The following is a 26767-nucleotide window of genomic DNA, read 5'->3' on the forward strand; positions in this document are numbered from 1 at the left end:
AATGAGGCTGGCAATCAATATGGTCCTGTCAGCAGGTCTGATAAGTTGAAAATGACCTCTGACCCTGAAGTACAGAAAAACAGACTGAGGTGGTGTGAGGGGCTGCAGTTTGTGTTTCAAACTCCTTTTTTTAAAAGTTAGTCTGAGGATTTGTACAAGTATGACAAGCATTTTCCTTCCTAAAGAGATCTTAAGTTGGTAAAATGCAGATTTTTTTAAAAAAGTACAAAGCAAAAAGATGCAGGAAAATAGGAGCCAAGTGAAGAATACCAATAAGAAAAGAACAGAATGGAACCGAAACACAAGGGAAGACAGAAGACTGGTAAAAGCACAATCCAATGTTCCACCGAAGCTGAAAACCCCAAAGACGGTGTGAAAACATGGCATCTTTGTGTTCTTTGATTTGTTTTCAAATGTCGATCCAAATTGTTCTCAAATAGTGCACCACTATGCCTGAGTCGTGATGTGCTAATAATACTGATCAGGTCCTGTTTACCTAGCATTACTCAGAGAAGCCAAATCAATCACTGTGTAAACATTAACCAGGCTGCTGAGAGCTGCAGGCGGCAAAACAAGGAATTCACTAACACCGAATGACAAACAGGCATCTGGAGAAAGTTTGGAACTGTTGGGTCACTTTTAATGGACCTTCCCCCAAATAAAAAGAGGAAGTGACCAAATATTTGCATCGTGTGTGTCATCATTCTTATAAAGCATCACTGTGTTTAGTTTCTCACAAGCCTTTTTGTCTAAACAAATGTAAATCAGATAAAAGACCTCAACAATTCAAAATTTCAATAGTCTCAATTTTTCTTCATCCCAGTTTATCTCCACTGTGGCTGTTCATTGTTTGGCTTCTTTTGTCTTTTCATCCGAATTTGGTAGACCGATGGGCAGATCTTCATAGATGAGCAACAGATCTTTGACGGTCATTGATAACTCCAAAAAATAAAGTATTGATTTCCTCAAAACCACCTTTATTATTTCCCACTGAACAGCTTCAGTGGGTGATGAAAAACTGTGGTCCAATGATCAGCATGTTAGATCTGTGACATTTAACATAGCCATCAAGTAGCTTTTTGTAAAACAACTTTCACTCTTCCCTGTAACATTAAGTCTGGCCTCTCCCCAACATGAAGACATTTCCTGTTGAGCTTCTTCATGCTGTTAGCTGCTAAATGCCTTTTAAGTCTTCTGGTTGTGGGACGCACATGTAATGCACATGAAACATCTGATCCTCATCCCGTCAAACACATCTCCTATTTGCTGCTGTTTTGGGGCGGCAGTTTACCTAGTTCACCTCCTGAGCACTGCTGAGTTGCCCTTGAGCAAGGCATCACCCCCTTACAAGTTGCTCATTTGTTGCGCCCCACATGAGAGCTCTACCTTCCATCATCCTCAAGCCTGTAGGCCCCTTATGTGTGTGTTTGTACCAGCCTGTACGATATATACGCATGTGTGATATTAGTGTGGAATAAAGTAATTCCCCTACGGGGATCAATAACGGGTTGATTGTTATTATTGACCGGAAATTGACAGTAGTATAAAATGTGTGCATGCGTGTTTGTCTGCATCTCAATGTGGCTCTGCGGTGCGGTCCAGCGTATCCCCCTGCCTCACACCCTAAGCCAGCTGGGATAGGCTCCAGTTCACCACGACCCGCGACAGTGGGTGAAGATGAATGAATGTTATTATTATTAATGATATATCTGATATCATTACTGTTGAAGCACACACAGACTTCCCAGAACACCATCCTTAAGTTTATTCACAATAGCGCGGTAGAATAAAGGGATACTTGGTCTGGTGCTAAGTTTAAGTCCTCTACCCTCCCCATCAAATAGCTTCATCCTCTGCTCTCTGAGGGGTTAGGAGAGCCCGGACCTTGCTACTCCACCTCACATCAAAAACATATATGTTTGGTTTTCTTCTTCTCCCATGGTTTGTCTGCCAATCACTACTAGTTGCTCGTAAAATCTTCCCCTTGTGGATCGCACAGGTAACAAGTCTTCACAATGTCTCAACTCTGTCCTGTCTTTCCACTGGATGGACCTCACCAGTTCAAGCTGATGTTAATTCAGAGCTAATGAAGTTCTTACAGCATTTGCGTCATGTGGGATGTGGATACTTCATGACTTTCATTGGGTGTCCTCTATGTTCATAAGTATAATTCTTCACAGGATGTTGTCAGTCCCAACAGGAAACCCATTTACTTAGCTGTAACAGCTCAAAGATGCACACAAGCAAATAGTTCCATCTGGAATACTTTTAGTGTGGTCGGTTGTGACTGTCAGACATCCACAATGATACCCAGCAGACAGGATGTTTAGCTTCATGGCTGTTCAGTAGACTTGTACTTTCTTTCAAACTAGCATCTGTCTGCCAGTTTGCACGTTCACAATTACTCTGGACAATGGTGTTATGTTGAAAGTGAAGCGATTGCACAGTGAAGAGCTAAAAAAAGACACAGAATGCAGTACAGTAGAGTATTCTTTAATTGTTTCCAGAGGTCACTGGATTAGTCTACAATGAAAACACAGCGGCCCACTCAGACCTGGAATAAACATCCATCCTGTGGGATCCGATCACAAGTAGACAGTTTCAGTAGGTCTGAAGCCACCCAGGAGACACACTAAGGAAGCATTTATGATCCAATCACTCAGACCACTTTCATCGGTGGTCTAAAGTGGTCTAAACACAACCACAGTCGCCTGTCTGCAGTGTGAAACCAAGGTGTTCTGGATCTAGTTGAAGGAAGGAGGATTTGAAATCTTCTGAAATGGTAAAAATATTACCATCATGGATTTGGGTGACTGTAATGTTAATTATGCAGTTGGACTCTCATATCTGGTAGGTAAGTGGAAGATATTTACTGACTGTCACAGTCTACATTTTCCCCACATCATTCATGTCAAAATCACTTCTCCACTCTTCCCTGCCCCTCATCAAGCCAGTTCCTCTCACCTGTTGCCACAGATGCCTGTGGTCTCCAGCCCTGGCCCCTGACCCTGTACTCACACTGCTCTCCACACTCACTGGCAGATTGTAATTGAGAGCTTTCTGACAGTCTCCCTGGTATCATCTCTGTCTGTCTCAGATTACCTGTCCTGTCCCCATCCTGGATTTTGGTTCAGCCTTCAGTTCCTGCCTATGAGTTTGCCTTTTCTTACCTGGACTCTGTTTGCCTCGCCCCTGTTCAGTGTTTTTCTGACTCCAGTGTGTGTGTCAGTGAAGGTCATTACAGACCTACCTGCCAGAGTGTGCTGCTTTGGGATCCAAGAACCACTTAACCATGATCCTGACCCTACCCTAACTCTAACCCTAATCCTAACCCTAACGTAATCCTAACCCTAATCCTAATGCTAAACCTACCTTTACCCTAACCCTAACCGCAATTCTAACCCAAACCCTCACCCTAACTCTAACCCTAACCCTAACCCTAACCCTAACCCTAACCCTAATGTAATCCTAACCCTAACCCTAATGCTAAGCCTACCTTTACCCTAACCCTAACTGTAACTCTAACCCCTAAGTTTTGTTTACTGATGAGTTTGGAGACACTTTCAAACTTTGTGAAACGCTGCCTATGAAAAATATTTATTCAATTCTCATAAATGTCAAAATCAAAATCATGAATGAAGTTATTTCTTCCTTTGTGTTAAAAACATGTCAGAGTTTTCCATCAAATGACCCACAAAGATGATGATGATGATGATGACGATGACGATGATGATGATGATGATGATGATGATGATGATGATGATGATGATGATGATGATGATGATGATAATGATGATGATGGCAATGGTTCCCGTTCCGAACAGGATTGCTGATGGCAGATTTGCTTCATTTCCACACCTTCAGATGGACGGAGTGTTGGCTGCTACCATCTGGGTGTCAGGCTGCTGGATGACATGTGAACCCTTTGGTCTGTCAGGGGGTGTCAGGCCATGTGCTCCCTCTCAGGGGGGCACAGGGGTCTTGGTGGGTCTTGTAGCCTGTGACCATGAGGCCTGTTGGCCCTGCCCCAGAGCACCACCCCTCACCCCAAACAAGACTCATGCATCCAAATACAGATGAACACAATACCAGGTCAATCCATTAACACTCTGTTAGCTTTCATATGAGCCACAATGTTATGGGAAGTCCAAGGGGAGCAGTTCAATGGAGCAGCCAGTGAGACAACAACAAAAGGAGACTTTACTAAACCTCCCAGGATCGCCAATATTTATGCAGTGTTTTCAAGTGTATGATAAAATATCTCCATCCATTTCTGACTACCTGTGTAATGTCTTGAAAAAAACCAAACAGTTAACATGTTAAAGGGAAACCTGAAGTAGTTAGAGATCTGTGTTGGACCGACGGGTGTTTGTGCTGCAGACTCCACGAAGCGTTTTAACACTCCAGTCCTGATTTGAGTCATCATTACTGTGATTTTATTCTGTGCTGCTGATTTTTAAATGGGTTCAGCTCCAGCCACCGCCCTGACATGCACGCTGCATTATTCTGAATCATTTCTGTGGATGTTTCTGTATGAAGAGGCTGAACTTTTATTTTAATCATTTACTGTATTTTATATAGATCCACTTTTTTTCCCAACATGAGTCATGATAAGAATTAATTCTCAATCGCTTATACCAAAGTTTCTGTACATATACAGTATACAAAGTTGATCCCAGACAGGTTGGTAGACTCATTTGTCTAATTATTGTTGCTGGTGAGTTCTTGTTTCTGAATGTGAGTGTATAGAATAAAGGAGGCATCAGGCACAAGGAAATGAAGGTTGAGGAGCTTTTAAAGTTTAAAAAGAATCAAATATTTTTATGTTTAAAACCACAGTCAAATGTTAGGATCACACTGCATCACTACTGGAACTGTGGTGAACATCATGCCCTCATCTACAAGTGAATCCACTCAATGCACACACAGTCAGAACTGGACTTTGAGAGGACAAGTGTGGGTGTGGGCCCATCTGTCCCTGGTATCCAGGCTCTGTTTTTGGGGGGCCATGCATGAGCAGACTACTGGTGTGGCGTCTGAATAGGCCGGTGGCTGAGCTCAGAGAGTTGTGTGCGCACGGCCTCCATGGCTAATCTGTTAATGTATTCCAGAGGTCAGGAGGGTTTCGCACCAAATCAATGGAGGGATTTACACAGCTTTCCACTGGAATGTGCTCCATCCGCACTCCGCTCTGGGGAAAACATCACCCTCTGCTTTGCCAGCCCATCCAATTTTCCGCAGCATTTAACCACAAAAAAGGAAGAGCAAATTCAAAGAAAAAAAGGGGAGAGGTGGCGTGAAGCACTCTCCATCCCATCTCTTTCATGCATCCATGCATCCACCACAGAAAGTCAGCGGAGGCTCACGACGCTGCTCAGATGTGTTGGTGTCCCACTCCACGTCCAACCATATACTGTTTCACTCACACAGAGACGACTGAGCAGTGATGTAAGGCGGGAACAGGCTTTGACATATGGAGCGAAGAGAAAAAAGACTGCAAGGAGAGAAGAAATGAAGTATGTGTGAGAGCAGCAATGGCCTCCATATGTTGTTTAAACTCCAGATTGTATTTCCACACTCTCGTGTGTCCACCTCCACAGACACAAACACTGTGGAAGTTAGAGAGTTGCCCCCTCTGGGTGAGGGGCGACTCACAGACTGAGGTTAAACATTAATGGGTCTGTGGTGATCCGCTAAAATCCAAGACTCTGTCACTGCACTGCCTCTTCCACATCTTAAATGTTAACAGACACATATTTTAGTGCAACTTTAGCTGTGACAGTTTTTCAACATAAAGTCTTCAAAGTGAGAGGATGACAAAACTGTAAAACTAGAGTTGCTGACCAAGTCTGCTTGACATTCCATTTCAAACCCAGCAGAATGTCATCTACCAACAGCAGCGTTTAATGTTCCAGTGCAGAGTAGTGCGTTCTGGTCATTGCAGGGATTTTATTTGGAGTGCATAAGAGAATATTCATTTGAATTGTCTACGGTTCAAACAGTTCAGTTTTATTTTATTCTAGAAAAACTTTGTAGAACGATATCTCTGCTGCAGCAACAAAGATATAAATGAAAGAAACCCTTTTTTAAAAAATCTCTTTCATTTAAAAATTCAAGGTAAATCCTGGATTTGCATCAAAGTGCTGTGACCCTGAAACATGATGGAGTGATCCCAGTGAACGAGAGACCGGAGGTGACAACAAAGAGAAGGGAGGCTCTGCATCCCAGCGCTCAGATTCTGATATGAAACCAGGGGAGATTATTTCCATCTCCTTATCTGCAGTGTCTGTGTGTTTTAATGTGAGTGTGTGTCAGTCTGGTCTGGTGTTGCGTAGGAATGCAGGTTATGTGGCGCTCCATCTCCCCTCTCATCGGTGTCTCTGGCTGTTGGAGCGAGTCTGACTTCGGTCATAAATAACGCGTCCTGGATAGAGGAGGACGCCAAACCCAGATTTGCAGACGCAGTGAACGGGGGCCCTGTGCCTTGAATCCAGACGGACCAGCTCGGCCCAAACCGAGCCAGACAAACACAGAACCAAGACGGTTCGCTTTCACTGCCCTTGAACTCAGTTTGAGGTCAGAGGTCAGCTCCATATATAAAGTGTTCGGCTTCATATGCTTTCAAAGGGAGATTGATGCTCGGCTCTGCAGGACCTTCTTCTGTTATTCTTCAACAGATTCCAGTCAGGGTGGGGTGTGTTTTCTATAACTCCCACCTGAAGTCTAATGAAAAGAAGACTTTCATCTAAATGGTGGCAGATAAGATCTTTGTCTGATATTAAAAAAACATTTTATTCTCAAAAAGGACGGGCCGAACCCGGACATTCTGCATCACATGTGACACGATCGTTTCTCTTAAATCAAACAGCACATATTGTGTAACTCTGAGAAATTGCTATGGAATATTTTTTTGTCAGAACTCTTCATCCCACCTTTGCTATCTGTTTCTGCAACTGCTGGCTTCACTGCAGCAATGCCACATGATCTGTTTACCAATACTGTACTGACTGATGGGCAGAGGAAAACAGTAACAAAAGGGCTTCTGAATACACTCACATGATCCCCACACTTGGGCAGCATGAAGGCCTGATGGTCTTATTGTAAAACATTTATTAATGTCATTCTATCTATGTGAAATGTGTGAAAAGAATGATGGGGAGCTCCTCTCTCTAACTTATCAGCTCAGCATTGATCCGCTGAACATTATGAAGCAGTCGTGTTGTGTTACCTGGCTCACACACTCGCCTGCTGAGACTCTGACCTTATAAACGGTGTTTGTTTCAATGTTTCTGTATCAAACGGAACATTGCAGCGCAGATGAACCACAGACTGAGTCATTGTGGAACGCTGTAGTTTAATGAGCAGTGGTGTGTTCATCTACAGCTCATTTGACAGCCCATCAGCATAACGGCTGTCCTCAAAGGGTCAGATGTAACTTATCAATGTAACTAAAATGTAACATAAATGTAGAATAAATGTAACTACTCCTTAATGTTAAATAACACTGAATTTATCACTTATTCAAGTTATAAACATTACAGTTGCACAGAAAAAACATGTTTGCTTGTTGCTCTGTTCTAACATAAATCCTTTTAATTTGTCAGGTTGTTAAACCCACACAACTCCATCAATCAAGGATCAAACTATCAATGAATAGAGAAAATTAACATCAAACACAAGTTAGGACATTAATTTTGTTCAAAACGTTTTCATCAGTGTTAAAATGGGCTGAATTACTCTGTTGTGGGAAATGAAGCTTTGGTTAAAGCACACTTTTGACGTATTTATTTTTAGACACTCTGACCTTTCATGCTCTCGCGGGCCACTTAAAATTATGTGGCGGGCCACATTTGGTCCCCGGGCCTTGAGTTTGACACATGTGATCTACAGGAGTGATTATACATGAACTGCTTGACCGAGTGTCATAATTACACCAAATAGTAAAAGACCAGTGATTAGATCTATTGATCTCACACTCTATTTCGTATTTTTGTCACCCATTCAAACACCGTGTCATACTGACTATCCGTACCTGGAATCCCCAGAAAGAACCATGAGGTGTTTCAGAAAAATTATCTTGATGGATGGACAAACGGATGGACAAACGGATAGACAGACTCTCATGGCTCACATTGAATGTATTACAACAGCTCTGAACAGCTCTTCTAGCATAAGATGTTCTAAATATTAATGAAACTTTCTTTCCTGGTTTAAGTTGAAATAAAATGACAATTAAAAAAAAAGAAAATTGTTGTATTTGATTATTGTTTTCAGTGTATAATAAGGTCTCCGGTGTCTTCATGTGTGTGTGTGTGTGTGTGTGTGTGTGTGTGTGTGTGTGTGTGTGTGTGTGTGTGTGTGTGTGTGTGTGTGTGTGTGTGTGTGTGTGTGTGTGTGTGTGTGTGTGTGTGTGTGTGTGTGTCGGTGTATGTGTGTGTGTATGTACAGGTATATATACATACCGGTATATGCATATATACAGTGTGTGTGTCTATAGAGATATATACACAATATAAAACCTTGTCGTGAGATCATAAAAACCCCTTAAAAACAGTGTCATTTTCATTTGTCACCATTAAAAGTTCTGTAACATGGATTTTCCTTATGAAAGAGAAACACTGGACAAAAAAAATAAATAAAATAAAATAAAAAAATAAAAATAAAAAAAATAATAAAATATAATAATAATAATAATAACAATAATAATAATAATAATAATAATAATGACTGTGGTTTTAAATACTTTGTAGATAGGTGAGGTAAAGACGGTTCCTTTAAATCATCATCAGTAAATTAAGTTTTGCACTTTAAAGGTTAATATGAGAGAAGGATGAGCTTCATCCATCCATCCCAAGTTCACCATCGATTCACCACCACTCCTCTTCTTGTCCCAGGCCCCATCCTCTTTATTGACACGATCTCTCCATTCATGTGCCAGAGCGTTTCCTGTGCGAGGGGTGACGGGGGGTCAGTGGTTTGATAAACCCATAAAAGGCTCCCATATTAGCCCATGAAGACTGGATGGCCTCTGTCACCCATTCCCACAGCCCGCCTGTCTGTCAGCCGCTTTGAATGACAGCCCTGTCAGCGCGCTCCCTGATGGTCACGCCCACTCCAATTACATGATAACAATCACACCGTCTGGCCCACATCTCATTAATATGACTAGCAGTGCGCTCGCACCCTGTCAGTCCATCCGTGGGGGGACAAGAAGGATGCAGACGGTGGGCACGGTGCCCACTGACTCCACCTCATTTAGTAATGAAGGAGATCTATTTCTGTCCTTTCCTCCGGCCCTTCAGATTCTCTGAAAGAGAAAAACGTACCATGTTAAATCAGCTCACAAGAGATGCTGGGTGGTGTGAAAGCCCTGACATTGATGCCACCCTCCCAGCAGCACAATGACACAGATGCTGCTGGCAGGAGGCTGGGAGAACTGTCCCGTGGAAAGCTATAAAGGAAGATTCAACAAACTGAACAATTTCTATGACACAGTGAAATGACAAAACTTCCAAACGACTGGGCTGGATTGTAAACTCCAGTTTACAGGGATGTGTCACGTCACAAATTTGACTTGTAGATGTGAATGTACTCTAGGTAGGAAATGTTATTACTATTCAATATGTGATAAGAATTGAATAATCATCTTCTCAGCTCTGGATCAGTCTGTAAGCCCAGTTGTTTGTCTTCTGGACCAAAGGGAAGATACAAAATTGTTCTCATATCTTTTAAGGATTTGTGCAGATTGCAGCTCCTCTATTCCTATTCCAGATAATTTAAATAAATAAATATATATAAAAAAAAGTTTTTAGTGCCTAAAAGCTGGGATGCTGAGTAGAACTGAAGAATAACATAATACCACAGTCTCAGGGTGTTTCAGTCCCAAAGTGTTTGAAACATGTTGCAGATATCAAAGCATAAACATGAGATTGATGAGGTCAAATTTTTTACGTTTATCAGTTACATACCGGTCAAGAAATAACCATATCATCACAATCTATTGTATTCATGCTTCAGACAACATCCCATGGTGCAATATATCACATTATCAACAACACAGACTAAGATTTATTTCTTAATTACTAAAACTAATAAAGTAATAAAATAAAATAGGTGGTTATCAGGTGCTATATTAGTGAAATTGGAATATGTCTGTGAAGGTAAGAACCTTGAATTTGTTGCCGCTCACAATTCAAAAAGAACCGCAACAAATTAAAATGTCTTGGAATTTCCTGGTAATTAATGGGGGTTTTTTTGGCGGCTTTATGGTACGGTTATTTTTTAGAAAGCTGATATCAATCTTATTTATATCTCCACCTCCACCCCATAATGCTAAGGGTTTAGGATGGGGATGGGGGTCCAAGCCAGCTGAAGCCCATCCTGTCTCAAGACACACGTGAGCCTGAAGGAAAGTCACCTTAGTGGGCCAGACCCACGGCTTTCTGTCAGGGAGGGAGATAATCTGAGGGGGTAGCCTCCGACACACACATGCACACAGGTTAGCGGTGGAAAAACCATGACAAGACAAATGTATTGAAAATGATAATGAATATGTCTTCCCCTGCAAACGGGAGGGGGGGTCCCAGTGTCTGGCTGGTGCCACTGGTTTCCACAGAGATGACAACCTGGTTCCAGTATGGTGAGCAGGGAGAAAGCAGGTCATGCATGACTGTGTCTGTCTTTGACTCTGGCTCTCACTCCATTAGTCTGTCTGCCCACCGACACCAATAAATGTGTTCTACTTAAAACAACAATGCAAACAATTAAGTTGTTGTTTTTTTGGGTTTTTTTGGAAATCCAGCAAACAAAAAAAAGATCCGTTTCCTCCCCTTCATCCGCTCCTCGGCTCCAAACACACACCATCCAGCGTTTCTCCCCTCGCTGCAAAGCCGCTGCATCCTGTGTGGTGAAGCTGGCACCGGGCTGAGAGAGCTTTCCTGCACAGACGGTTTTGATTCAAGCGCTTGGAGTTTCTGGGGTTCTCGACATGTGTGGCGTAGGCCATCTTCCTTCTTGCTCTGTTTATTGAACAGTAAAACCCGGAGGCCACAGACCGACAAGGACTCACTCTGAGGCTCCACATTTCAACCAGAAAGGAACCGGCTTCACGAAGAATAATACTAATAACGTGACTGGAACCCAAAACACTTCCTTTCCCACAGCACTACAGCCCAGCTTTTTTGTTATATTATTCTTCATATTACATGATTGGCCACTTGAGTGCCTTCGTGATCACAAACCCTAAATTATGTGCTGCTTTTTCAAAGTATTGCACTTAAAGACTGTTTCTCAATCCAAACTCTTCTATCTCTGAACAGGTTGATAGTCTTAATGTGCAGCGTGTCCGGCTCCTCCAGGGACTTTGTCAGTGAATTAGAGATGCCATGAAAATAAACAGATGATGGAGGAATCAAACTAGGAAAAGAGGAAAATGGACAATGAGGAACAACAACAAGCAACGAGAAAGTGAAAAGGCCTGGTTTTCTTTTTCTCTAACTCTGGATTCCTGGGTAATGACTGGGGCTCTAATGATACCGAGCCTCAAAATTCGCCAAATGAAACAAGAGGCATAGCCATTTTTCATCTTTTCCTTTTTTCATTTGTGACATAAAAATCATACAGTATCTGCATTTCATTTGTAAGGCAGCCCAGAGTTTTCCTCCCTTTTCCTCTTCTGCTACCCCCTGTTTTTTTGTTTTTTTTGTTGTTTTTTTCTGCACATTCAGCAGAGTCCTCCGGCTACAGCAGGGATTTGTGGCTTTGCAAACCAGCGGAGGGGATATTTTCTGAGAAATCTTTACTGCCAATAACTTTCCTCTTTGCCACCTCATACGCGGCCCCAAGCAGACGCCTTTTTTATTCACAGCTGACAGACTTCTGCCTTTGTCTGATGATGACCTGTAACACTCAAGTCTAAATTGGTAGAAAAAAAAAATTGGATCCAAAAATCGGATGAGCGCTAGCGTGGATGCATGGTGAATGAATCTCAGTCATACATCTGCAGTGTTCACCATTGAGAGGTGAACTTTAAACCTGCACATGCATTGTCTGTAGCACCCGACGCTTGCAGCTTGTGATCTGTGAGCCCGATCACCTCGCACGAGCCTCTGACGGGCCCCAATCCAGTGGCCACCGCGGCCGGATGAAGGCAGGCCAGGCTGCTAGCCACAGGGGGATTCTGGGATCAGCGAATCCCTCCTATCTCTGTAAGGTTTGGAAGCTTCGGGGTTTGGAGTGAACATATCGTCTGGCCACAGTCCTTATTTGGTTCCATTTAAGGGCGCCATATAACAACCACAAAGTCAAAACCCAGACATGGATCCTCTCCCTGCATGCACTTCTGGAGCGAACCACAACAACCAAAGTATTTAATACAATTGCGGTCTATAACGATGGACTGGCTGTTACCTGAACTCGCAGAAATTGGAATTTGAAATGGAATTTAACAATTTTGTCTAATTTTCCTCGTGACCCTTTTTTAAAGTTCACTTTATTTACTGCATTTAGTAAAAAAATAAAGAGACTGGATGCACACCAAAAATTCCAATGGAAAGCAGTCAGAGAGCACAACCTCCATCGGCAACTGTGTATTATTATTATTATTATTAGTAGTAGTAGTATTGTTAGATTATTATAAATGTGCATGTCCATATTGTTATTTGCAAATCAGAGATGTGTCTAAAATAAGACATGGGTGCACGTGAGCTTGTTTGTTGCTTCAAACCGTAATAAAGAAAATGACTTCTTCCTTTCATCCTGCAGACCTACTGCTACCCTTTAGAATCAGGTGTTCTTTATAGACAGTATAGAGTCATCAACAAACACGTGATGCTCGTTTTCATCTAGATGTGACCTCTCACTGCTCAAATACGTTTCGGTGACTCTGAATCTGTCTAAATATTGGTGTTGGTTCTGCCTCTCCATGATCTCTTTAATTGACTCATTTATTCATCTTTTTAATCAGATTCTTCCACTTTCTTGGGTCACGGGGGTTGCTGGAGCCTGTCCTAGTAGATTTTCCTGTTTGGGTGAGGTTTTCTTTGTGTTTGTTTATTTTTTTGATTGACTGAAAATGATGACAAAGTGTAAAGACAGTCTGATCTCCGAACGTTTACGGCCAATCCACAAAATATGACCAAAGTCAGTCAAGATATTTGTGTAAATGAGAAAACACATCAATGTTTTCTCACTCTCATTGGTGCAGGTAAGATAATATAAAGCTGGTCCTCAAGTTGTTTCCTCCAACGAATAAAAAGGTGTCGCGTCTCCCAGACGACGTCTTTTCCAGACTCGTTGGAGAAATGTGTTGCTCTCCACGACCTCATTCGTCCCCCCTTTCCTAATCCATCCTCACATGGCGGCTCCAGCATCAGCCACACCCTCTCCCACTGCCGTCCAGAGCCAGGCAGTTTGGTCTGTGCCCACTTTTTGCAAGAAATAAAAATATTTGTTCTTTATAAGTGATTCTGCAAATGTCTCAATGAGCTCATGGGCTGTCGAGCAACTCCAGTTCAGGTGGTCCGGTTTAAGACCTGTCGTCTGGATTCTCAGAGAAAGTCATCAGTGTCTCTGCGCCCACATGATCCCTGGATGTATCCAGTCTTGAAGCGTCTTCTCAACACCAAAAAGTGGCCTCATGGCATGGGGCGCTTCCCTCTGAACCCACAGCTCCTCAGCCCATCGCCTTTATCCGTCCTGTGTGGAGGTCCGACGGCACCAGTAGAGCTGAGACAAGGCGCATGAAACATTTCTGACATTTCTCAATTGTGTGGCTAATCAGGAATGGCTGTTGGTGTGTGGAGGTTTCTCAAACTGAAGGAGATGCAGAGAGAAAAGGGAGGTGATGCCCTACAGCTGTATAACAGTTTTGGGGTAGAACATACAGTTCTGCACATGATCTGGCAATAATTTCTGTATTTTTTATAGGTTTATAGGGAGTTTTCAACAATAAAATTTATGAAAACATGCTGCGAGTAGATAAATCCTTATAGTCTGTAGATATTTATTGGTGTGTGGTGTTACAAAATCCTTTTCAGACACATTTACAACTAAGTAGTAAGAATCACTTCGATAAAATCACTTGAGGAATTGTGAGCAGAAGTGCAAAATGAGATGTTGAGGAGCATCTAGTTAACTAAAAAAAACAGCGAGTAAAAGCTTTAATGGCACAATTGATTGTAGAAGACATGTGTTGGGAATTTCCACAGGAAATGTGTGGAAATACCTGATTGGTATGAAAAAAAAGAATACCATTTATCGTTCACTATGAGAGGAAAAACACCATAAAAGAAAATGTGAAGAAAAAGGGGATTGGGATTGACTGCTATACATTCTTTTTTGCTTAGCAGAAGTTGTGCAGACTTTTCACAGCCATAAATATCATAGCTTTCTAATCTTAATTATACAGATATTTTTCTGTTCACCTCCACAGCCAGCCACCCCTCCCCCCCCACCCCCCCAGCCCTAGCAGGGTGCCGTGGAGATGCCAAGCGCTCTCCTTCAAAAACAACAGCACCATTCACAGAGGAAGATTTAGAGCTCTGTAAACATTGGCTGCACCGGCTCTCATGCACCAAAAGCATGGAAGGGAGAGGATTTAGGGGGTGCTTGTTGCTGGTTGTGACTTTCCTTTTGACCCATTCTAAACTCCTGGAAATATACTTTCTGTACACATCAGACACTGGACAGGATGGGAGATGCAAGCAGGGGAAGAATTAATGGGGATGAATTAATGAAGAAGCAGCAGGGAGAGAGCGTGTAAAATAACATTGTCCAAGTGACAGCACACATATTGAGAGATGGTGCCGACTCTGCTGCCCAAAAAGCTTCCATCCGCTCACAACTGGCACGTTAGTATCCTAATGCCTGTGAGAATATGTATGGCTGCCTGGAATAAAGAGCTGCTCAGTCCAGTGCCAGAGGAGCAGAAGGAAGGACAAAAGCTGGAGGCTGACATCAGTGACAAGAGAGACATTAACGCGGTAAAGACATGACAAGGGTCATTTATCTCCCTGTGTGGAGGTTCCTCTCATGTTGTTGCCGCGGTGTTGGATCACAAACAAAACTGTTTGTTAAGCTCTTTAATAAAAGGAAGGCATTTGCTTGAATCCTGTTTTTGGTGCGGTGCAGAACAATGTTACGTTTGTTCGGACAGTAGTGTCTATGCTGATTGGCTCACGCCTGAGCATCCTCAGCTCGCACCAATATATCAGAGCGATTTACACTGACCAGCATTCACCCATTCACACACACACACACACACACACGCATGCAAAAGAACACTTCAGATCAATAAAAACAGATCAATAAAAACAGTCATTAAACTGATAATTACTGATGTGCCTGTAGAGAGACCGGCAGGGGAAGTGGAGCTTGGGATGGGGAAGAGGTAATCTAATTCTGAGAAGGATCAGGATTAAGATGCTTAATCCAGGAAATGTTTAAACATCGAGAGACGTTTCTCCACAGTGACTGATGATGACTAATCATGGATGTGGTTTGTTGGTGTTAGGTTTAGCATTTTGATATTTTACTGTGAAATACGAGTCGATAGACTTTACATAAATGATTGATGCTTGTTCATATCTGACGAGTTATCTCTCTCACTAGACTGCTTACATTTACAGAACAAAACTGAGAACACAATCCTTGGTTATCTGTTGTCAATTCAAAACTGTGTACATATTTGCAGTATGAGGTTCCCTGAAATACATCGACACATCATCAGATATGTGTGCAAGATAGTAAATGGATCTTTATGTCTTTACATCTTGGGCATCTTGCAAATCAGAATTTTCCTGAAAACAGATGATTTACTGTCCAGTTAGAAAGATGAGGTTAAGGATTACATTATAGTCAGTGATCACAGAGCAGGTAACCATCTACGTGAATCATAAAACATAAAAAAACCTGACCTCACACACACACAGCATCACAAGAACATCATCTGGCTTCACGTCTGTATCGGATCCAGCCTGTTTAAACATATGGACGCGACATCCTGGTGCTTGTGAATATTTTCACCATGTCCAGCAGCGAGTTGGATCAACTCGAAGCTCCATGTCAAAATGCATTTTCTACGCTCCTTTAATATCTCAGGCTAATCACTTTAGCATTGTCTCTAGGGGTACAAACACAACCCCTCACTGCCCGCATTCTAGCCTGGGGTACTGGGGAGCGATCAGGTGACGGTGTGTTGAATCTGGGTGACAGGGCCCCCAAGTGGGAGTGGGCATCCCTTCCCCTCAGATAATCCCCAAGAGAAAGGGCCCACATTTAGGCTGCGATACACTTAATCCAGGGGGGCCTTGTTCACAAAAGAGGCAGTCACTTCCTCTGGCCTGGGAGCTTCCGCTGGTCCGGGGGGGCCTGGCGTGGGTGCAGTACAAACACACACACACACACCGAAAACATACGTCTGTTTCACAATGGAACAAACAACAGACCACGCTAGAGAGGGGAGGGAGCATGAGGGAATAAAGAAGTAAACTGGTAAATAAATCAAACACACACACACACACACACACACGCATGCCTATATGTAGACAGAAGCAGTGTTTACATTTTGCTCATAAAAACGCTGAAGCTTGTGTGTGCTGCAGAGTGATTGATTATTTGAACGGGGGTTAGAGACGACGATCAAAGATCCGTCCGCCTACAGACGGCTGGTATTTACAAACAGGAGCTAGCATCATGTTTTAGCCGGTGCTACATGGAGTCCTGGTTTACTCACACACACACAGCAGATGTGGACAGAAAAAGCTGCTGGATGATGCATACCGCTCACCTGGCAGCAGTTATGTTTCTACCGTAAGGGATACTGATGATTGAAAAAAGATCCAAATCTGTTCTTTTATTTACTGTAAGAGCAAAAGAATAGTCCTTAAGCAGCAGGTAACATTTATAGATATTTACATAAACAGCAGTGGGACATTATTCCATATTTCTCCAATATGATTCCACATGCAAGTTTGGATCTGACATCAGGAAAAAAAGAAAACAGGGCTTTTCCTCTGCATACTTTTTTTGTGCTGACACATCCTCTTTGCTCTGCAGCCCCTCTGACATTTTCATCCGATTCATCTGTTTGAGGGAGATGCAGCAGCTGATTGAGACGAGGAGGCAAATATCTCCGACCAGCACAGTAGTTTTTACTTCAACTATTAAGACACTGTCCATTCTTAATCTCAGTCACTAACAGAACTCATACTTTGCATGCTTTTTTGTATGAAATTCCCCCTTTGCATGCATTCACTGTTTTTAATTTAAATTTCTTTCAGTGCATCTACTTAAGTACAGCATGTGATATTCAAAAATAACTATTGTACACAGTGTAGCTTTTAAAATAACTGGACACACCTCAAAATCTACATCAGCCCGTTAAATAAATGAGATCAGCTGCTATTGGTGGCTACTCCCCTAAAAATTCTCATCACAACACAGAAGTTAAAATGTATTGATTTGCTCTGAGTGAAAACCGCATAAAGTTTGAGACTCACTGATCTGAACAGTTCAGTGCTTCTGTTGGTTCAACTGTAATGTGAAGATCACAAGAGGAAACTGTGGAATAACGCTCCTTAAACTGGGACTACAGATGGAAGCAAACATAGTCAACCTTCATGATGTATTGTATAAAATAGTGTTTATCAGCTGTTTGCAATAATCAGATCAAACAAAATCAGTTTCAGAAGAACAATACAACTGACGTTACTCCTGGTTGATGTTTCATTCACCAGGAGTATTGACTGGGGAACCTTTTTCACATTTCCAGACATTCTTCTTTGCTCCCTGAATCTCATGGAGGCTCATTTGACATAAAATAAGTACACAACTAAATGACGCAGGTGGAACATGACAGCAATAAATTATTGCTTTCAAACCAACGCGTCAGAACTTGAAATAATATAAATTTATTTAAAATATTCCAATATTTAAAGCTGAATGAAGATGATCTTCACCCATGTGAGGGTGGAACCATGAGGAAACTTTACTGTGCATCATTTCTCTTGCTGATTTATTGCCACTTTGGGATTTCGAATATTTTGTCAGGTACAGAAAGCTAAGTAATTTCATTTCGTTGCCTGTAGTTGTGTTTTCCTACTCTAGAGTCACAATCAATTTTTTTCACCTCCTTTTTTTTATTTTGCAGAAAAACAAACTAAATGCATTTCACTGCTTCAAAGTCAAAAACAAACCAGAGTATTTGAACCATCTCTGTAGTTTTGGCCTGAAATGAAGATAAAGATGTCTTTATACTCTGAATGTTGACCTTTGGCTGAATGTGACCTCAACCAGCACTGGTTGGTCAATAAAGACCTCATATGTAATAAGAATTATGAGCAGTGACGATAATTTATCAGAGTAATGTCCAAAGCCTGCCACGTCGTGTCATTTGTCATTATGGCCTCATTATAAACGAGCCAACTGGTCCTGGCGTCTTCCCTTGACAGAAAGAGGTCCACCACAGCACTGGCACAAGTCCTCATGTGTGGCGTCCACCAAGACTAACCGCTCATGACAGTGCCAGGAGTGTGTGTGAGCGCATATAAAGTCTGAGGGGACGCACGCCTAATGTGGGAGAGAAACAGCGCATCCAACGTGGCAACTAGCCAGCATCAGTGAGTGTTCCCTTCTTGAAGAATTAGCCCGTCAATCTGTCCTAATTCCTGAGGACACAGGCTGCTCTTTAAACTGGACAGACTGACTCTCTCAACTGTTTCTCAGGATTGGGTAAAGCACCCCCCCCCCTCGCCCAGGCAGGTGTGGCGGGTCAAGCCACGCCAAAGAGCAGAGCTGCAGTGTGAAAGCTGGTCCAGAGCCAGAAGTCAGTTTGTTGATGGTTGGGTGTTTCTATGTGAGAGTCAGGAGAGAATGGGATTGTTGCCCCGTTGGGGCAAATATTCAACTGGGCTCAGACATCTAAGCGCAAGAGGATCTAAAAAGTAGATTTACTGTCAGCAGATGTTGGTGTCATTATGCCATTAATTCCACCTCTAAATTTATACCACAACTATGAGTTTTGTCCTCATTGACATTCTGCCTCCACCGTACACGTTAATTTCTTCCGACTTGTATCTCAAAAAGTCTAAACCGGGATTTATGAAGTATTGTAGCAGCAGCCGATTGAACGGATTGTGTTCATATGTTCAGATTTAGCAAAAGTATAATAAGGGATGTCATTTCTTAATTGTTTCAAAGAGTTAACTACACATTCAAATTAGAAATATGTAGGAGTACTGTAAGCCTGGAAAAAAAGCATGAAATACACATCATTCATTGTTAACAGGATATCTGTTAAACGGCTGCGACAGTCGTGTGGAGGGAGGCTGCAAACGCCTGACGTCTGCCCCGGGGCAGGATTGCTGTTGACGGAGGCGATTCACATTTGTTTTCTGCCTGCTCATATATCAAACACCTGCCGGTTCGGTCCACTTCAACAAGTACAGATATCCGGACCCACACGTGATTTAGGATTCACAGACTTACTGCTATGTGAGTACTGATGTGTAAGTACTGATGTGTAAAAATGATAAATGGCGAGAGCAACTCCTGACGCATTACTGTAGTATTTCATCCCACTCTCAATGAATTTGGGGTTTGCGTTGCTTAACTAGCATGAAAATAAAGTGTCACATTCAATTGAAGCATAATACAGTCCCTTTATTGTCTTTCACCAAAAATAACATTGTGGATTTTAAAAATAAAAGCATATAAAGCTAGAAAAGCAACAGACATAAAACACAGACAATGGTGGTCTCTTAGCATGACTAAAAAAGCCAGTGAAGAAATCTTTATAACAGTGATGTAGGAACAAACTTCAAGTTTAGATCCGACGAAGAAAATCTTCAAATATATTGGAAGTTTAAAGAAGATCTTGCTCTTTATGAATGACGTGGGTGTGAAACGTTCAGAGGAGTCATGGGACCTGTGTGTAGATGGATGCTCTAAAGATAACCTAAAAGAAGTATGAGAACCAGGCTGAGGATGGATGACAGCGCATTAGAGCCAGTATGTTAGAAAAACATAGCAGTAATTTTAATAATGTTTTTGCTAATGGGAAGACCCCGTTAGGCCATCATGGGATTCTGATTCAAAGATGAACAAAATTTAGTTAAGAAAATAAAAGAGGAGACGTTACTGATAAATGATGGCGTATAGTATATGCGACGTTTTGAGACAGTGTGTGGCTCCTACATTGTCCCATCCTGGGTAGCACTAAGAACAGCTAGACTACTGGGAAAAGTAGTAGGAAGCTCCGACCAGTGGGCAGCACACATGAACAGAAACAGACACGTATTGCCAGGAAGTGTGATTTTACATATATTAAGAACCGGTGGAGTGGTGCTGCGTGTTTAGGTGCGGTAAAGCAAAATCCTTTCAGCGCAGTCCTGGCCGACCAAGCCAGCGTACTGCCGCACCTCCGTCTCGTCGCTGGAGCCTTTGCGTTTGCGGGAGTAGGCCGCGTAGGGCATGACGGTCCGTCTGTACAGCACCAGAGCTTTGCCCACATCTTTCAGCGCACGCACATCCCCTGGACACAAGCAGACACACATGAGAACATAATAAAGACCAGTGTACACATGAAGAACAATAATAAACATTGTGCTTACTTTCCCCTCATTCGTTAACCTCTGAGTGACTTGGCAGGAATACGCCATTATTCCGAGAAGCTGTTGGAGGAGTGATTTTCCCCCAAAGTCATAATTCCCTTATGCCCTAAACCTGGAGTCACAGTGGTGTGTGAGCTGGCTAGTTAGTGGGCCTTGTTTACGGGACCTCGCTGGCTCGCCAAGCGCAGCTTTTCATCAGATCCCGTGTCATACACTGCCAGCTCTCATTAGACCAATGAAAACACTGCTTATCTCAAAAGTGTGCATGTTCAACAGCTAAAAATTGTCCTCTGGAGAGCTATATGGAAAAAAAAGGGTCAAATAAATACTCTCTGGCATTAGAACATTGCCTCCAGGAACAAAAGATTAGCCCAGATGCCAACATCTGGGGCCAAGAGGCCATGCAAGAAGGTAGTCCTGAAAGTATCAAATGAGTTAACCAAACCCCGGTATGCTAATGTACAAATACAAATACAAGAAGGTCTCAAAATCCATAGTGAGCAGTAAATATCCTCCACTTTAACATTGGATCACTGCATGCTTGTTTAAGGAGCAGCATGAAAACTCCCTGTCGTTCAGCTGCTTGAGCTAAAAAAACCTCCAGAAGACCTACAGAGGTCGGAGGCGTGTTTACATTCATCATGTGTGAATACTTCATTAGTCACAAGCCACTGTTTACCACATCTTGAGCTGATAAAGTGAATTCACTGACATCCCTGTTGAGTCAAAATGCCCAAACTCAACGGGTTGTTCATCAAACCTGGAGCACTTCAAACATGTTCATTTTAAGACCTAACGATAAAGACAGCTGACATTGGATCATCGTGCTTTTGGGACCTCATTTGGATAAAAATGATCTGCAGATATCCATTAACTATTACAGTCCTCTGGATGCTGATTGGCTTATTATTCAAACTTAGTGTCTCACCTTTCAACAAGAGCAGAAGAAGAAGAATATTTTCCTCGCTCCAATAGCTGCTTTCTATTTTCCCTCAAACTTCCAAAACTTCATTTGATTTATATCGATGTTTTGATGGACAGGACCAGGAGCCAATAAAGATTTCATACAGTCAAATGGATTTTGGCTGAAATACGACACGTGACTGTCCCTAGTGTAACGACCTATGATTCATGTAACTATGGCATCAAACTTTCAGACTCAGAGGACAGAGGAGAGCTGAGTATAAACACAAACCCTCAGGCTCCTTACTTCTCACACCCCCATGAAGATATTTTCATATTTCTTTTTACTTTTAAACCCCGCTGTGGATTCATGTTTTATGTATTAACATCATTCCCCTGCTAAGTAATGCCCTAACCACTCACTGCCTTCCTCCTCTCTCAAGAATCTGCTGAGTCACATAATGGAAAAAATGCTTGATGCAAACTTTTAAATTAAAAATAAAATAAAATCAGCAGTATGTTGAGTCGTAGCATGTGGGGAAATGTGTTTTAAAGGATGCAAATATGGAAGGAAACTTCCAAATGAACATAAATATAGTCCATGAATATTGAATACTTGAATATGTGATGTAGTTCTAAAGCCCTACTGTCCCCTTGTGAAAATATTAAGCAGAAAACAGCAACTTCAGGATGGTCTAACAGCCTCAACAGTTATACAAAGCTGAGTCTCTCTCTCTCTCTCTATTTTGCAAAAGATAAAAAAAACTCCTGCAAGACACAAAAGGTTCGAGGGCGAAAGTAGAAAAAGTTTTTCCTGACCTCAACATGTTTCAGGATAGCGTCAGCTTTTATATGAAACGTAAAACAAGAAGTGGTGAACCAGTTTTTACAGACCAAGAGTTTTATAGATTGAAAAAATTAAGCAAAAAAGTAAAAGACATGATTGTAGAAGAGATGATTGTGGAGAACGGATAATTGGGGTTTTTTTCCTTAATTTTGTGGGGGTTTTTTGTTTGAAAAATGTTAAAAGGTTAAATGTTTCTTTGTTCAGAAAACGCACAGTATTATTGAAAATCCTCTTTACGTGAATATCTTTTAGGATTTTGTATCAACGTGATCATTTATTAATTTGACTTTTATGAATAAATATGATGTTAAAAATCAAATCTCTCCCTCCCTCCCTCCCTCTCTCTCTCTCTTACTCCTGGCAATCCAAACATCCGCTCCTCACATAAACAACTTTCCTTTCTTCACTCACTCCGTCCTCCATCGATGTCCCTCTCATCACTTTGAGCAGCTCCAGACCGTATCCCTGCCAGTCCCACCGGACACTCGGTGACACGGTGCTCTGAGGTCAGCATGCCTCAGGGTTTGGGTTCAAGGGTCAGAGGGAAGAGGAGTGGTGAGGGTTGGTTGGTGAGTGAGAGGGTCAGAGTCGAGGCTAAGGCCTTGACACCTCGCCACGCTCCTCTCTCTTCCCATCCAACTCAAACTTTGAAAACACTTGCTTAACACCGCAAGCTGCTCAAAGGCAGGCCATCGGGTTATGACCACTTCCTATGACCCAATGTTGCAAATCCAAGATGGGTCTTATGTTTGAAAAGGAAAAGGCCAAAACTATGGTGTAGCAAGAAGAAGCTCTTTGACTGAAAGACCCGGGTTCAAGCCCCTGTGATAGCCCACATCCGTCCAGTTGAAAGAGACCCTGCATCCTTAACCGGCCATGAAGGTTGGTCTGCACAGCAAAGAGACCGACAAAAGAATTCCTCTGGATTTTAAAAGATATTATCATTATTATTGTTATTAAAATGTGGTTTTTCCACAACGGATAAAGTGATGCAGATTAAGGGGAAAACCCACTATCCTGCCTCGGAACACAAAAACATGTAAGAAGACTAAAATCCCTCTTGCCTTCAATCTGTGGGAACATAAGCATGAATGAGATTTCATGTGGAGAAAGGTTGGTGAAGAAAAATGAAGTGGTTTGACTCTAGCACAATATAAGTTATATAAGTTATATACAGTATATAAGTTCTCTTCTGTAAAAGCGATAAATGTAGTGGAGAAGACAGAAGGTTGTCAGGCTACACCTTCCCCTACACTTAATGCTATGCCTAAGATAGTTGGTTGAGAAGAGATGGGAAGCAAACGTGTGCATTCATATTGTATAAGGCGTAACAGAGCGAAATTGTGAAAAGAATCTACATTAACATACATTTTTAGTGCATGCATTAAAATTATGCATTTTTCGTTTTTATATCATGCGGTGTCTGCTAAAGGCAGATAAGTTCCTGACGGTGACTGCTTCAGTCAAACATTTTCATCAAGCGGTAATGCAATAGCCCCTGCTTTGTTCTCTGGTTATGAGTGTGTGAGAGATTCAAAATGCATATACATTTATAGAGAGTACAATGAGGCAGGCGACACAGTGGTGTAGTGCGTCACACTGCAGCTGCACAGCACTAAGGTTTTCCCTGTGTCTCTGTGGCTTTCTTTCACCTCCAAAAACATGCATCTTAGGTGAACTAATCACTCAAAATTATCCGTAGGTGTCAATGTGTGCATGAGCGATTATCTGTCTATGTGTGGCCATGCAGTGCGCTGGCGACGCGTCCGGGGTGTACTCCACTTCTCACCCGTAGCCAGCTGGCATAGACTCCAGCATAACCTGTGACCCACAGGGCGGATAAGCAGATGAAGCGTCTTCAAGGAGATAAATGACTGAATATAATGAGGCATGCTGGTCATCAATCTCTCAGCAACAGGCGTGTAAATCAGTGAGTCTGATTTGGACGGATTTATATAATCTGAAGATTTGCTGTCTCTACACAGCTCATTAGCATGGCTCTGTAACCCCAGTCACCCTCACAATCTGAGCACAAAACTGACAGTTCGCTTCTCATTCACCCTTGGGTGAAGCTGCAGTGTGAAGCAGGATTGCAACAAGTTTGAGCTGGAATTTATGAGGGTTCTGGTGTCAGTTTTGGTACAGACCTATTACTCAAACCTAATTTCTGCAGCACAATCATCTTATTATTTCAAGATCAAGAGCCTTGGATCACAGTTTAAGTTCTCTCAAACAAAAACATAAATATGTCATTTCTGCAAATTTTTTTATGGACATAACAAGAGACTGCACAGAAAGCTTTTGTCTGCCTATGTTTAAAGATAAAGCAAATTTCTACCAAGCTTTTCCACGTATTATATCAACAAGAGTTTTTGTTTGGCAATGATCACTGATTTTTAACAGGGAAAATGTGTGGATTTCTGACATCTTTAAATCTTTGCAGTCATAACATCTGGAGAAATAAAGCCCCTTATGTTCACACCAAACATGAAACTATGTTATTCACAGCTGGATTATACATAAAGTTGATGCAAAGTGTATTTGCATGAATTAGACATTTTCATCTGGAGTGAAAACGTTGTGCATGTTGCGGAAGTCTGTGAAGTACTCTTTAGGAAGGAAAGACTTTACCTCTTTTAAATGGCCTACAATCACTGCAAAGTCAATAGAAAACAATCTGATTCAGTAGGTCTGTTAAGAAAAGGGCAGGAATATGAATGTCAAAGAGCTAGTAGTTCAACACTGGCTGGTAACGTTGGTAAAGAATCAGATTTTGGGTTTTTTCCCAACAAGCCCGAAACAGTTCAGTTCAAAACCACAAATGTGCTCTGATTTATTATAATTTCCATCTATATTTTATCTTATAAAATGGCATGAGTTGTACTCAACATACTGTATAGGTAGACAATACCAGTAAATTATAAATATAATGTAGAACTTTCAGTCTGCAGAACAAATTGGATACATTCTGAGGTTGTTCACTATTGTTGACAGTCAGGAGATTGGTATATTGAAAAACTGCTGATAGGAAAAGGCAAGAGTAGAGAAATAGAATCTAAATGAATTCCATGACAACAGACACTTTATGTGATATTTCAGGTGATTCCAAAACTACTCCATACAGTCAGGCCATCTGGAGTACTTCCAGTATATCTTTATAGAGGCCAAAATAAGCCACACACACCCAAACTGGCAATTAGGTCTGAGCCACAGGCCTCAACATTTTACTGTGCTGCTAACTTGACCGGTCTGGTCACTGACTGGCCGACCACAGCTATGGGCAGAAACCTTGGTACCACCATCAGTCTGGTGAACCACAGCTGGACAGCCGACGTGAGAGTTGACCATGGAGATGGTTAGTACAGACGTGAAAACATTTACCACCAAGACTACAATAAATCACATATAAACCTGCTGATGTACATGTCCAGATGCACGTATTCAGACGGAGAAATTATGAGGTTCGGACCTTTTTGAGTTAAAAACCACGTATATAGGTGAACGTCAGCAGCAAACAAGAACATTCAATGATAACATTCATATTAAATGTCTGACATCTGGGAAAACAACTCAGATCAGCATTATGGATCTACTGTATTTGTTTTTCTCCTCACTCCTACCGATATAGTCCTGCCCTCTGCTGGCTCAGCACACAATTATGTTAATTAACACCTTCCACCTGCTTCAGGGAAAATGAGTGCATATTGTCTCATTATCACATTTTCATTCATTTGTTGTTATCGGTTATAAAGCCTAAAGGTTCAAAGTATAAATGGAGCACCATTCTGGAACGGTCGTTTAAAGACCTCCCACCATCAAATAATCTGACCCTCAGAAAAAGGACAGTGGAAAGCTGATTCTGTGCTGGAGAACACTGTGAAATGTTGGTTTTGTTGCAGCAGTCCAAGTATGATCTCACTAGAACACACTCTTACACTCTGCCTCCACATTCATATATTCCTGTATTATTCTACCTATACTTAGTGTCAGTTACAGCCACCAGTCTCCCTCCCTTTCTTCTCCCATTTCTATAAAATCATCATCCTGTCTGACTCTCCATCCATCTGCCCAACTTTACCTGACAATCACATCTCCTGTAACTGTCTGTCTAGAGCTCTTTCCTCAATTGAGACGAAGATTAATGCAAAAGAAAAAAAAAACAGAAGAAAGCAAACCGCTTGTATCTCCAATGTGTGTACACATTTACATCCATGGAAAAAGTGCACAAATAAGAACATGAAACAATCTGATTTAAAGAACCCTTTTATAAAGTCTTCATATGGCCAACGTGGTCACACCCAGTGGACTGTGTCAGTTTAAAAGAAGTGTGATCCTTCTGCTGAGCTTGCAGGGCCATATGATGAACAAAAATCTAAGTTTAGTTTTTGTGGGAGCCACAAGAATTTGA

The 26767-nt window shown here is 41.9% G+C and overlaps 1 protein-coding gene across 5 annotated transcripts in view; it reads right to left on the reverse strand.

Annotated features, from left to right (window-relative positions):
• Nucleotides 1-19638: 19638 nt before the first annotated feature.
• Nucleotides 19639-26767, reverse strand: part of LOC137603343 (arginyl-tRNA--protein transferase 1) — a 53283-nt gene continuing 46154 nt past the window's right edge. For all 5 annotated transcript variants that reach the window (XM_068326666.1, XM_068326667.1, XM_068326668.1 and 2 more), the window contains one exon: nucleotides 19639-20530. In XM_068326666.1, the coding sequence (XP_068182767.1) occupies nucleotides 20352-20530 (179 nt within the window). In that variant the 3' untranslated portion in view covers nucleotides 19639-20351. The remainder of the gene's footprint in view (nucleotides 20531-26767) is intronic.

This window comes from Antennarius striatus, chromosome 11 (assembly GCF_040054535.1).
Source record: "Antennarius striatus isolate MH-2024 chromosome 11, ASM4005453v1, whole genome shotgun sequence".
In the NCBI taxonomy this organism is placed as follows: Eukaryota; Metazoa; Chordata; class Actinopteri; order Lophiiformes; family Antennariidae; genus Antennarius; species Antennarius striatus.